This window comes from Asterias amurensis, chromosome 11, assembly GCF_032118995.1.
Source record: "Asterias amurensis chromosome 11, ASM3211899v1".
Classification (NCBI taxonomy): Eukaryota; Metazoa; Echinodermata; class Asteroidea; order Forcipulatida; family Asteriidae; genus Asterias; species Asterias amurensis.
In genome coordinates, this window is record NC_092658.1 from 5,910,598 (window position 1) to 5,923,926 (window position 13,329).

At 38.0% G+C, this 13,329-nt stretch overlaps 1 protein-coding gene across 2 annotated transcripts in view; it reads right to left on the reverse strand.

The window, feature by feature from the left end:
- The window catches only part of LOC139944205 (protein kinase C-like), a 157,036-nt gene that overhangs the window by 23,264 nt on the left and 120,443 nt on the right, over positions 1 to 13,329 (reverse strand). For both annotated transcript variants that reach the window (XM_071941172.1, XM_071941174.1), the window contains exons 5-6: positions 6,188 to 6,316; positions 48 to 204 (exon numbers count right to left, since the gene is read on the reverse strand). In XM_071941172.1, the coding sequence (XP_071797273.1) occupies positions 48 to 204; positions 6,188 to 6,316 (286 nt within the window). The remainder of the gene's footprint in view (positions 1 to 47; positions 205 to 6,187; positions 6,317 to 13,329) is intronic.

The window sequence follows — 13,329 nt, forward strand, 5'->3', positions numbered from 1 at the left end:
GTGTTCCTTTAAGGAATTAAAGAAGCGAACCAAATCTGCAAACTCACAAAATAAAGCTCTCGTTAAACTCTGGATTGAGCGTTTCTTTAATCTTCTTGGATTTCTTCTTGCTCTTTCCTGAGGAGTCCGGGATGAGTTTGAGCTTGACGTAAGGATCGGATAAACCATTAGGGTCCATGGGAATCAGGTTCTTAGCTGAAATTACTGTAAAGAAACAACAGAAGAAGATGGAAGTGTTTAAAGGCAGTGGACACTATTGGTAATTACTCAAAATTTATTATTAGCATTAAACCTTCCTTGGTAACAAGTAATGGGGACCTGTTGATAGTATAAAACATTGTGAGTAAACGGCTCCCTTTGAAGTGACATAGTTTTCAAGAAAGAAGTTATTTTCCACAAATTTGATTTCAAGACCTCAAGTTTAGAATTTGAGGTCTCGAAATCAAGCATCTGAAAGCATACAACTTCGTGTGACAAGGGTGTTTTTTCCTTTCATTATTATCTCGCAGCTTTGACGACCAATGGAGTTCAAATTTTCACAGATTTGTTTGTGCGTATGTTGAGATTGAGATACACCAAGTAAGAAGACTGGTCTTCGACAATTACCAATAGTGTCCATTGTCTTTAACGTATTACACGGGATTGGTAAGGATAAAAACATCTCTTCTCAGAGCCAGTATTCCTCCCAAACGAGATATTACACATGGTTGTATCCGCAAGTTTACTATTTATAGTTACTTCTTATTTTCATCACCATGCAAAGCTTCAAACACCACTCAGGCATAAAAAATTAAAAAAATTATGTTGGGGTAACCCAACCTACTCTAAAAAATACGGCCGACCCTGGGTAGTTAAATTTTTTCAAGGAAGAAATTTAATGATTAAAATCTATTACATACATATAAATAAAATAAATGTCAAAGAGTTTAAAAACATACTATTTGTTGTGTGTAGCCTTGTTTTCTTTTGTTACCGGCTAAAACAATTAGAAAACATGTCATTTTTGTAATTGTTGCTGGGAAAGGAGGGGGAAAAAAAAAATCCCTACCTCTACCTACCCTATTTTTGGGGGTCCGTTACGCCAACATAACATTTTCTTTTATGCCTTAGCTTCAAACACTGCCCAAAAACATCATTGTTTAGTTTTAGTATGAAAGCGTACTACTGACATAATATTTTTCTGGAAGGGTGGGGGGTGATCTGCTAGGTGTGGGGGGGGGGGGGGGTTCCTGATGAAGACCCTCCCTCACTTCTCTAGCTAGCCATAAGTACTGTTTTTCTTCTAATATGGTTAAAAATAGTGCATTTACATAAATTCAATCCGTGATGGGAATTGATGCAATACCTGATAAAAGCTTAACCAAACATGACAAATCTTGGTCAGAAGCACTCTAAAAAACGCACTATTTTTTATTCAATCAAGGATGCTGTACAATATGTCATGATTACAAAACACTAACTCATTCTCATCACAACCATACATGACAGAACCCTACACTGCTTAAAACAGTTTCTAAGAACGACTTTCGCTTGAGTAATCACAGGAGACAAACAAGGTCGACCCTCTTGCCACTATTTGAGGGGGGGGGGGTTGAAATTCACCTGTCTCACTGTACAGCCCCTGAGGTTGACTCTACTCGACTGCAATTTACCGTTAAGTCCTAAAAAGTTCACTGCACAATATCGCTAGAGATCCTTCAAAGACATTACAGTCAACTTATTAGTCCCTGATTGGACGGCAATGGCCATGAGTTCACTCTCGGAAAAAAACTCCCGGCCGCTTTTGTCTCAATTCCAAAGGATTTATCCTCTTCTAAGCATTCTGCTGAATTTCCCTGGAGCCCGTGAGACTCAGGCTCGATTGCCCAGGTCAGTCCAGAACAGTCTTTTTCTTATCTTCTCCGATTCGCTACCGCAAATTTGGTTGTCTTCATGTTCGGACAAATTGATTGAACAAATCTACATACGAGCCACGTATTAGGTTTGGAATTGATGGAAGGTATTCTGGGACATGATAAATTGCACATAATATGCATGATTTTTCTGGATTTTTCCCCCCCCCCTTTCTGATTGCTTGTTCTGTGTCTACTATGAACAAAAACAAAACAATATCAATTCTCGATATCGAGAATTAAGGATTTATTTTAAACACATGTAATGACACGGCGAAACGCGCGGATACAAGGGTGGGTTTTCCCGTTATTTTCTCCTGACTTCGATGACCGATTGAGCCTAAATTGTCACCGGTTTGTTATTTTATATAGAAGTTGTGATACACGAAGTGTGGGCCTTGGACAATACTGTTTACCAAAAGGGTCCAATGGCTTTAAGTTTTACAGAAATAGAAATGAATATGAAGTGAATTAAACTTGAATTCAGCCAGCACAGAAATATGGCGCTTGCACTTAAGTGGAGAATGGTGATGGCAAGCGCAAAATTTGGTGGTAAGCAGAGCCATAAAATTGGGAAGTGGCAGCCTGTCAGTTTCCCTTGTGGTTTCTACTTGCAAATGTATTTGCTAATCAGAGAACCAGTCTAATATGATATCTCCCTTTTTCTGTGCATTGACTATTGGTGGGAGTCTGGGACCCACATTTCCAAAAGCTGCTAAGCAGAAGTGACATTTTATCAAGTTCGTTTAACCAATAGAAATATCAGAGCTCACTTTTGTTTCAATGATAATCTTGGATGTAAATTTTCGAAAGGTGCTAAGCAGGAACAAAAGTAATTCCCAAAAAGTTATTTAAACCTGGAAAATATATCCAAATCATACCCTTATCAAATCTCCTTTAAAATGAAAATCCATACCCATTTTGGCATGTACATCACGTTAGAAAAAGAAAAAAACCATCACTCTCTCTTTCTCCATGACGTCTACATAGCTTAAACTTTTCGATAAAGTCTAAAGCTGTTTTCCCATAGGAATGTTTTGGTTAAAGTACCACAACTTTTCTGTAGAACGACAAAAAATTAAATCCAATGGAGACACAATGTAAACTACCCTCGCTGTCTACTCCCACCACAACCAAGATGTAAAACCAACAGGCCAAAAGAGTTTGTGGAAGACTTCCGCACAGCCGAGGTAACTTGAACAGGGCCGCTAAAAGTACAATGGGAACAGTTCCAAGCTGTAAACCTGCCATGATCATGCTGTAAAACGCTATGCAAACGACGCGAACCATAAGTCCATGTGGGAATGCACGGTAGTTTCCAATGGAAACCTGGCTTAAGCCACTCTTTAAGTACACACTTCTTCTCCCTTCTGACCCAGGAGATTGGGAGCCCTGCCTGTGAGTACACAACCCTCATAGATAATAACATTTGTCTGATGTTATCAGAGGGATTCTACCCACCTTAAGAGTCTTAGGAGCTCCATCCAGTTCTTTAAAGACACTGGACACTATTGGTAATTGTCAAAGACCAATCTTCTCATTTGGTGTATCTCAACATATGCATAAAAAAACAAACCTGTGGAAAATTTGAGCCCAATTGGTCGTCGATGTTGCGAGATATTAATGAAAGAAAAAACACCCTTGTCACACGAAGTTGTGTGCTTTCAGATGCTTTATTTCGAGACCTCAAAATGTAATTCTGAGGTCTTGAAATCAAGTTCTTGAAAAATTACTTCTTTCTCAAAAACTACATTACTTCAGAGGGAGCCGTTTCTCATAATGATTTATACTATCAACCTCTCCCCATTACTCATTACCAAGTAAGGTTTTATGCTAATAATTATTTTGAGTAATTACCAATAGTGTCCACTGCCTTTAAAGGCACTTGACATGTTTGGTATTTTTCAAAGAACAACAGTCTCACTTGGTGTTTCCCAACATGTATAAAACACTGTGAGAAACAAGTGAAATTAATTAACAAACACGCTTAAAACAACGAACAAGCAAAATTTTGGTTCAATCCTTCATCAAAGTTGCAAGATCGTGAAAGAAAAAAAACACCACTGGTGCACAAATTTGTGTGCTTTCAGATGCCCAAAAAAGGCTTCAGACTTGAAGTCTTTTTACAGATTCCAATATTTGAGTGAGAAATTACCTCACAGGGAGCCGTTTCTCACAATGTTTTATACTTTCAACAGCTCTCCATTGCTCGTTACCAAGTAAGGTTTTATGCTAATTATATTTTGAATAATTACCAACACACAGTGGTGGTTTTCTATACTGGTATTTGAGTTTCTGTGAGTGTTTGGCAGTGGTTATGTCAACACGCCATGTGTTATGAGACACTGCCGTGGATTGCGCATACACAGGCAACTGCTTCACAGTGGTCATGGTTGAATGGCCTCAGTCAAAAGACGCGCACTGCATACAATCAACAGATTATTAGTTCGCTGGGATTTTTACCTAATGCCTTTATCAAAGACCTGTTTCTTTTATGTATCAGTCAAGATTTTGAAAAGACGGATCATACTGCGTTGTCATGAAATCTTTTATCCATCTTCCGGGTGCTGTCTGTTCGATTGGGTTTTTGTTCATAATTAGCCGTTACATAACAGCATTCTAGCAGTCTGATTGCATTTCAGAAGTATGACCATGAACAAAAAATGCAAGTCATTAAAATCTGAAATGTCAATGGTCTTTATATGGGTGTCCAAATTGGGTTTGATTGACAATTTTAATGGCTAGAGAAAAAACAAGTTTTTGATTGAAAATAATCCTGCACCAGCAATGATGAAAGGATTTGTAATTCCGAAACAAATTGGTTGAGGGTTTGCGTCACTACCATGTCAAACCACAAAGGTCTTTCAGAGAGAAAAAAAACCCTAATTTGTTGAGGCTAAATGCAAAATTGAACCTGTGGATTCCTTGGGTTCTTGTATGATTGGAAAACGACAGGGTTAAAGGATTAGGGTACTTTTTGTAACACAAAATACAATGTCCACAGACTTACAATAAAATTACACAATTGGAATACAATGATATTAGAAGGCTTCCCTTAAAATATTACTTGCTGAGGAGCTGTAGTTTTTGAGAAATTAGTGAAACAATGTCACGAAAATACGCTTTACATGCTAAAATAATTTTTGTGACATTTCTAAAAAAAACTACAGCACCTCAGCTAGTAATATTTTAAGGGAAGCTTTCTACCATTATTATCTTCAAACTGTGTAACTTTAATGTAAATCTGTGGACATTGTGTTTTGTGTTAGAAAAAATGCCCAAACCCTCTGAATGAGATTCAAACTTGAGCTGTCGCTGGTTTGAGTTTGGAATTGCCAAGAGTGCATCCATGCAAGTTAAAATGTTAAATGTGCCACAAAATGTGTGTCTGACCGAGTTTCTCCTCTTGGGATGTTTGAGCGTGACACCAGGCTTTCTGCTTCTTATCACCCATACACTCTTGATTTGCTGCGATGTAGAACAAGGAGCTATTCCAACAGCTTTAGTCTACATACATCTCTTTGGAACTCCTTTCCTGGTGCATGTTTCCCTCAATCCTACAATCTAGACTGTTTTTAGAGGAATATCGATTCATACCTTCAGCTCCCCTGAGTTATTTTCATCTTAATGTTTTTTTCTTTCTTGTAGCCCCTTACCAAGAGTGAATTTTATCTTTATTTGGGGGTGATGCTTGCATAAAATAAAATAACTAAATAAATAAAATAAATCAATCAAAATGTATCATGAGAAACCAGTATTTGTCACGATACATCTTGAAATTAAAAAAACATGAAAAACTTGTTTGTTTTCGTAGAGCTCTTGATTATGACAGAGTTTGTTTTCTTTCTGTAAACACCATAGAGTTATATATAAGAACTAGAGGGCGCACTGGTGATGCTGCATGCACTAACGTGACGGGACCGCAAGGAGACATGCATGCCGTTTTGTAAGGTGAATGTTGTATGCACGTTGAAGTAGGCCTACACGTCAGTGTGAGTATGATAAATACAACGCTATGCGATGCTGCTTTTCCAACTTACAAAATGGCAGCATGCGCGCATACCAAGCCGCGTAAGGAGACATGCACGCCATTTTGTAAGGTGAATGTTGTACGCACGTTGAACATGAAGTAGGCCTACACGCCAGTGTGCACATGATAAATACAACGCTATGCGAGCTGCATACCAAGCCACGTAACTAGGCCAGTGCATCCTCTTGTTCTTACATATAACTCTTTGTTTAGCACACATTTGATTACAAAGTAACAGAATCTTATAGTCTGGTGCTTGACTTACCCTCTACTTTGAGTTCCGTTCCCTCGCTGTAGGCTTTAAGCTCCAGACGGCCTCTTCGTTCTGTATGGTCGGAACCACAGAGGTTGGGCACAAGCTTCTCACATCGTTTGTGTACGCTCATTTCACATGCTGTAAGAGAAACAGGAACAATGAGTACCTATCGCCAAAACAATGTTGATTTGCTTTCTTATATATCTGAACATTAAAAAACACATATGACCAATAGACATACAACAGCAAGACATTGGCCAATGCGCAACTGCGTTTGACCTCAATTAGAGGTGCCCTCGTCTGGGGATATGAGATCTTCTCTGCATCATGTAGGTGGATAATTAAAAACGGTATAAAAAATTTAGTTTTAATGCTCGGTGATTAAATTGAACCCTCAAATTAAAAATATACAATCTTTATAACAGATGATTAACCCTTTCATGCACCATTTAACTAGTGAAAAAATTACCATATGGAAACATTATTCCCCCCCCCCCTAAAAAAAACTTATCACAATAGCACCCTCAATAGTCCTATTTCCTATTCCGAAAACTGTGTAGCCATGAGATCTTATTTTTTTCATTGTAGGACTATTTTTCTGAAGGGATTCAAACCAGTCGCTAGCGGCTGGTCGGCTTGTGAAAGAATTAAAATCAGACACATTTTTGTTTTTCAAACTGAATTTCCTTGTCCGGCGATAGTTGCTTTAAAAATCACCCCGCCCTCTGAACTACTCTAAAAAAAAAAAAAATACCAACGAACGTTCGTGTGAACGATCCATCCACAGTAAATTATTCATTGGCCTATTCCTGGAATGCATAAATGAGTCACAGGGACAATAAGTAAACATTCACCATATCCAATACACGATGATAGACGTTTGCGGAATCATCAAATGCTCACGGCTATCCCCTCTTGCATGTCTTGTGCCAAACCTTGCATATGAAATAAATGCCCCCCCCCCCCCCCACCACACCTAAAAGAATATAATGAAAATAACAAATATTAAAATGAATGAAGGAAACGTTATCTCCAGGGGCTGAGAGTCGTTGCTGACAAAAAATTCTGAACCTAGAATCCATGTTACCCCCCTCCCCCTCCCCCCCAACGGTTTTGATTTCAAAGAGCTTTTGGGAACACAGTGTCCTCAGCACTAGAGATGAAGTTGATCAAAGACAAGGATTTCTTTATATGTGGAAAATTTTTAAAAAGTCTGTCTTAACAAGTCTGAATTCAGATAAAAGTGAGAAATTTCTCTTCCCTTTTATCCCTTTAATGGCAAACCTCACAAGAAATTTATAACCAAAAACAAGTACAATGTCTTGAAATCTTCAAGCATTCCCCCCCCCCTCCCCTCGAGAACTCTTTTATAATTTCTCCTGGCTACACGGCCGACACGCTCCGATGGGGGAATTAAGCCATATCACAGCTATAGCCGCTCGCCTTCAAAGGTGCCAGGTAATTTCCCAATTACAAGGGCTTTTGGGACGGGATAAAGACAACGCTATTTTAAGAGTCAGCGCAACAGCCGGCGATGCTGTGGCCTTTTGGAAGTGACTGATGTCTGAGGCCTTCTACGACAGACAGCACTCGAGTGAGACTGGCAAATTTCAGATAATTATAAAAATGCCCTCGGTTGCAAAGTGGTGGTTTTAGGATTTAGTACTTTCAGTTACACTTGCTATTGAGAGAGTCTCTTGCATATGGAGAAACAACTCAAACGAAGACTAACTTTCTAAGAAATCAAATCTTCTTATTTAAAATTCTTGTAAATGAAAAATAGCAACAGAAAAATCAAATTGGTCCAAATTGTTCTCTTTCAATAACTCTACAAACGAAGCAGATGAGACCAAATTACAAACCACAAAGTCAAAAAGACGACCAAATAAACCTAGGGTCACTATTTCAGAAAATACCCAGATTTGGACCAAATGAGACTTGTAAATACCATATTAAGCATTGTTTTAAGCATAAGTTTTCTTTTGATGAAAATAAACCGCATAAAGTTTTACAAACACAACGCATGTCTGTCAGATCTAAACCAGACAAATGAGAAAAATTCAAACAATCTCAAAGCGCTACATTTTTAAAACTATGATAAATCACCATTCAAATGAAAACAAATATTATTTCCAGGAAAAAAAGTATTCAATATCGCAATACACATTAAAGGAAGGGTTACAGTTTGGTTTTATACAATACAATACAATGGGTTTTTATATAGCGCCATTTCATTTAGACCACAGCGCTTTAAACGAACAATAGCAATGCAGATAATACAACAAATGAATAATAAAGCAATAAACAGACACTTAGGAAAAAGATGTTTTTTAAGTGCTTTCTTGAAAATAGGCAGTGAAATTGAGGTGCGTATTGTGATGGGAAGATGGTTCCACAGTCCTGGAGCGGCTAAGGAAAATGATTTATATGCAGCGGATTGAAGAGATTTGCTGCTTAGTTCATTTTCAGCAAGACGGGTTTTGTCTGATGCTGAGCGAAGCCCAGCCCTAGTTTGAATGTGAAAAGAAAAACAAGATGAAAGTTTTGTCACCGTAATGCTGATTTAAAGGCATCACTATAAAAATTAGTCACAAGTGAAAGATCCATATCAACATAGTATCTACCTGTTGAGCGATTACCAATCGTGTCTGTGTCTGCAATATTTACAAACGGACACCATCGGAAGTTTGAATCTCTGAAAGTCGCCTTCAGGCAATCTTTAGAGTTTCTTTAGAAATGTTGTTGACATTTTCTTGATTTCTAATGAACGGGGGCATTTTCGATGAAATAATTTCGTAGGATGCTTAGTACCATCTTCATAAGTAGGCATATGGGATACAAATTAAAGATTTGTCCCGGGGTGGAGAGGGGTCATTACCAGAGTATAACTATACCTTTAAAACATTTAATAACAACAACTTTCACTCACACAATTATTTAATCAGAACATATTTGGTGCTCATCTCTGGAATGTAAACAACTGAGCAGAGACCAGATATTTTGGTTTGAAAGGACGACTCAATCCTTCTTGTTTAAAACAAAATTGAGCTAATACTTTCATTAAAAAAATATATATTTCTGGTAATGAAATTTAAACACTGTAGCTCGCAAGCCTGGGCCAAATTTCATAGAGCTGCTAAGCACATAAATTTGCTAAGCATGAAATTTCTTCCTTGATAAAAACAGGATTACCTCACTACCAAATTTCCATTTGTTGCATATTGCTTGTTACTGGTATTCAGCTGTTGTTTGCTTATCCTGAAAATCACGTGGAAATTTGGTTGGTAATCCTGTCTTTATCAAGGAAGAAATTTCATGCTAAGCAAATTTGTGTGCTTGCTAAGTGAAAGACCTATTCTACTGAAGCTTCAACATAATAGTTTGTGACGAATCTTCTGCAACATTTAAAAGGAAAACTTTCCGCAGAAATTAGCAGCAACCCCCCCCCCCCCCGAAAATTAACTTTTATGACAAGTACCCTTTTTGAAAACACAATTCACCCTCTTGCAAAGTATTTTGATTATCTCTATACATAATAGTATTCATAGCACAGTGCGCCGCTCGTCCCAACGGGCACACTCACCAGCAGAGTGCTTGACTTTCCTCTCTGCATGAAGCTATTTTGAGGGCTGATGCTAATATGACTTTAGGAACCTCGGGACCGGCTCTCAGGGAACCAGTGGCAGGGTCCGACTCACCGTCAAGTGTTGTGCTGCTTCACTGCGGGGGGCAAGCCTAGACATGCATATGATGGGTGTATAGAGGGCATATGTTTGCATAGTCTTTATTCAGGTTTTTTTTTTCAACACGCTGCCAAACATTTTGACCGATCGTTTTCTAAGATCAACTCCATGTACTTAAATGTTTTCAGGGTTTATAGACAGCAGATGCTTCTCCTGAATTAAATTAAGGTCTTCTGTTATCTGTACTTGTTTAGCTAATGCAATAATTACATCAGGAATTTAAAAAAAAAAACGTCATGGTTGTAGATCGAGGTATTTTAATGAAGAAACGTTTCTTCACAATATACCCCTTGCCTATGGCACCACACAACCTTATTTTTAACTCAGGTTAGCTACTTTTTATGCTTAAAGGCAGTGGACACTATTGGTAGTTACTCAAAATAATTATTAGCATAAAACCTCACTTGGTAACGAGTAATAGGGAGAGGTTGATAGTATAAAACATTGTGAGAAACGGCTCCCTCTGAAGTGACGTAGTTTATGATTTTGATTTTTAGACCTCAGACTTAGAATTTGAGGTCACGAAATCAAGCATCTGAAAGCACACAACTAAGGTGTGATAAGGGTGTTTTTTCTTACATTGTTATCTCGCAACTTCGATGACCGATTGAGCTCAAATTTTCACAGGTTTGTTATTTTATGCATATGTTGAGATACACCAAGTGAGAAGACTGGTCTTTGACAATTACCAATAGTGTCCAGTGTTTTAAAGCAACTCTTTTGAACTTAAGTCTCTATTTTGAATCTGAAAGCTATAGACAGTGGCAATCTTGTAAAAACAAAATCAATATAAAAAGGCCCTAATCATTTTCTCTTTAAATAAACCCAGATATCAACTGGGCCCAATTGCAAAGGCTGTGTAGCAGAAAATACGCTTGACAAATTTTTTGCTCGCAAAAAATTGAGTGGGGCGCCAGTCACAACAAGGTAAACTAAATGTCATTTTGGCTGGTAACCTGTTTCCGTTAACCAAAACTTATCTTTGCTTAGCAAGTTTTTGTGCTTACAGGCTTTATGAAATTGGCCCTGGCACTTGTTATTGACAAAGCTTATTATGACTCAAATACTGTACATTCTCTTGATTCAAAGAGAGTAACAATGCAACGAGGGGCAGCAATTTGACCATCAATACCAATGCCGTACCTTATCAAAAGGAGTTTTTGATGTTATTTTATTTCAAAGAGAACGTTTTCCTCCATTCTCAAAGGCTTCATTGTGCGAAAAGGCAGACTATTAAAAACATCTCAGGTTTATTGACATTAAACCCAGGGGTCTCTATATCTGGTAAAATGTAAACATTCTACAAATGTTTTGTTTAGGAGTTTCATTTACTTTCCATCTATGAGGTGAGGCATCTCAAGTATGTGTAATCTTGAAACTCAGAGGGATATGCAAGATGTTATTCAAGGTGAAAAGTAGATTGTCTTTCATTTTTAAGACCTAAATAATACACCACAAGAGAAGCTGAATAGGTAATTTAAGATACATTTAAAGGTGATACCTTTGCTGACGCTTCCCAGGTTGTAACTTAAACTTGGGTGTGATCCCTGGCTATGTTAATGGTTGCTTCTACCATCCGACTTTTGGTTTGCATTCATAATTTTTGACCCCCCCCCCCCTCTCCTATGCACCATTTCGAAAAAAAGTTCAAAATACTTAATTATTCTGAGTGGCCCGGGGGTAACAAAGGTAATGTCCCGAGTGGCATTGCTGATATATATCGGGCTCCACCTGTCCACATCAAAAAGAAACCATACTTGACTGTTTATGAAACAGGTTTCCATTTTCTCAGTGTAAGGTTTGTGAGATATCCCGACATTATTACAAGCCCTCAATACAAACCTCATCTCTTTCCTCTCTCCTTTACATCCGCAAATCTAGCTTTAGGCCAAAAAGATCCTCTGCTCTGATTAAGAGCGAGATAACATGTATCCATCGCCATGACAACATGAGGCAATTTCCTTGAGAGAGACAGGATGAATGTCACCTAGCGATTCCATGTGGAGAATTACGACATTTTTAGACATAATGACGACAGCGAAAGAGGCGTCAGTGATACAATCCCAGACTGGTCCCCTGACGGTAACCGAGACCCCAATGCTCAATATCTGGTAATCATATAGGATGAAGGAAGTAAACTGATATTGAGCGCGACCTCTCAGTGACTTTAGAATGAGTGCGAAATGGAGGCTAGGCTCCAGACATTGATTCACAGCATACGTGAGTTGGGCAGACCATGTATTTTTACACGCAGCCTATCAAGCCATAACACTTTGCTGAATCAGTTTCGGTTCTGTAAAAGTTAACTTATTTCTTTGTGTCTTTTTATTTTTGCGTTTATAGAAACAAAATAAACGTTTGAGCTAACAGTTGTCGACACACACCACCTAGTCAAATTTTCTTCGTTCAGCCCAAAAACTATTTAAGATTTACCCAGGCAGTTGTCCTTTTTTTATCACATGGTAATAATGATCATCCTTCCGCTTATTGAATCCATGTCCAGTTTATTGCCCTTTGTCTGAGTGTTTTGCTTGAAATTTTAAGAAGGGCCAACAAAAAAATGAAAAGAGGACAACCCTACAATAACATCTAATATTGAAACTGATGTTTTCTGCACTTCCATCAAAGGCATGCATTTTATAGGAAGGTTGTTGGCTTTTGAAGAGGTGCTCCAAGGTAAAATTCCTTTTCTGTAATGCACTCACTTTCCAACAGAAAGAGTCCAGATAAAAGTGTGGGAAAATGACAAGTCTCTAACCGTGCAAAAAAATAATGATGCAAAATGCTATTATTATTTGACACTCTTTCTGAGCGAAATTTGACACAACATGATGTCATTGGATATCAACAACTAGGTCTGTATACATCCATAGAAAATTGTTTTAATAGAAGGTCCAGTTAAATGCAGTTTTGCTGGAATATCATCAAAATTCAGGAATTGTAACTTGAACAAAAAATTGCATACATAAAATGTCAACACAAATATTTGAAATGTACATTTTGTTGGATGTTTTGGATGCTGACAAAATTTGCACTTGGTATGTATCATATAAAACGGCATTTTATAACATTTGTGATATGTGAGGTTACAAATTCACCACGCAACATTATCTGTTGAAAAGTGAGTGTAAACTGAAATTGACCTTAGAGCCCTCTCTTTAAAATAAATAAAAAAAAAAAACATTTCCGCACCGATCCGCTGAGCTCCAGTTGAGTAAATCAGAGCAGTTGTATGCACACAAAAAACCGTCTAAGAATATTACCTCGGAATCGATGCGGTGTGGGCACAGGAAGCTTTGTTAGCGTTCAGCTGGTAATTCTGTGTAAACATGCATGTAAAATCTGCCAGCTTTGCTGGAGATCGAGGGCTTCAATTCCTCAGGGCTATCTAGCCATAGTGAACACCGA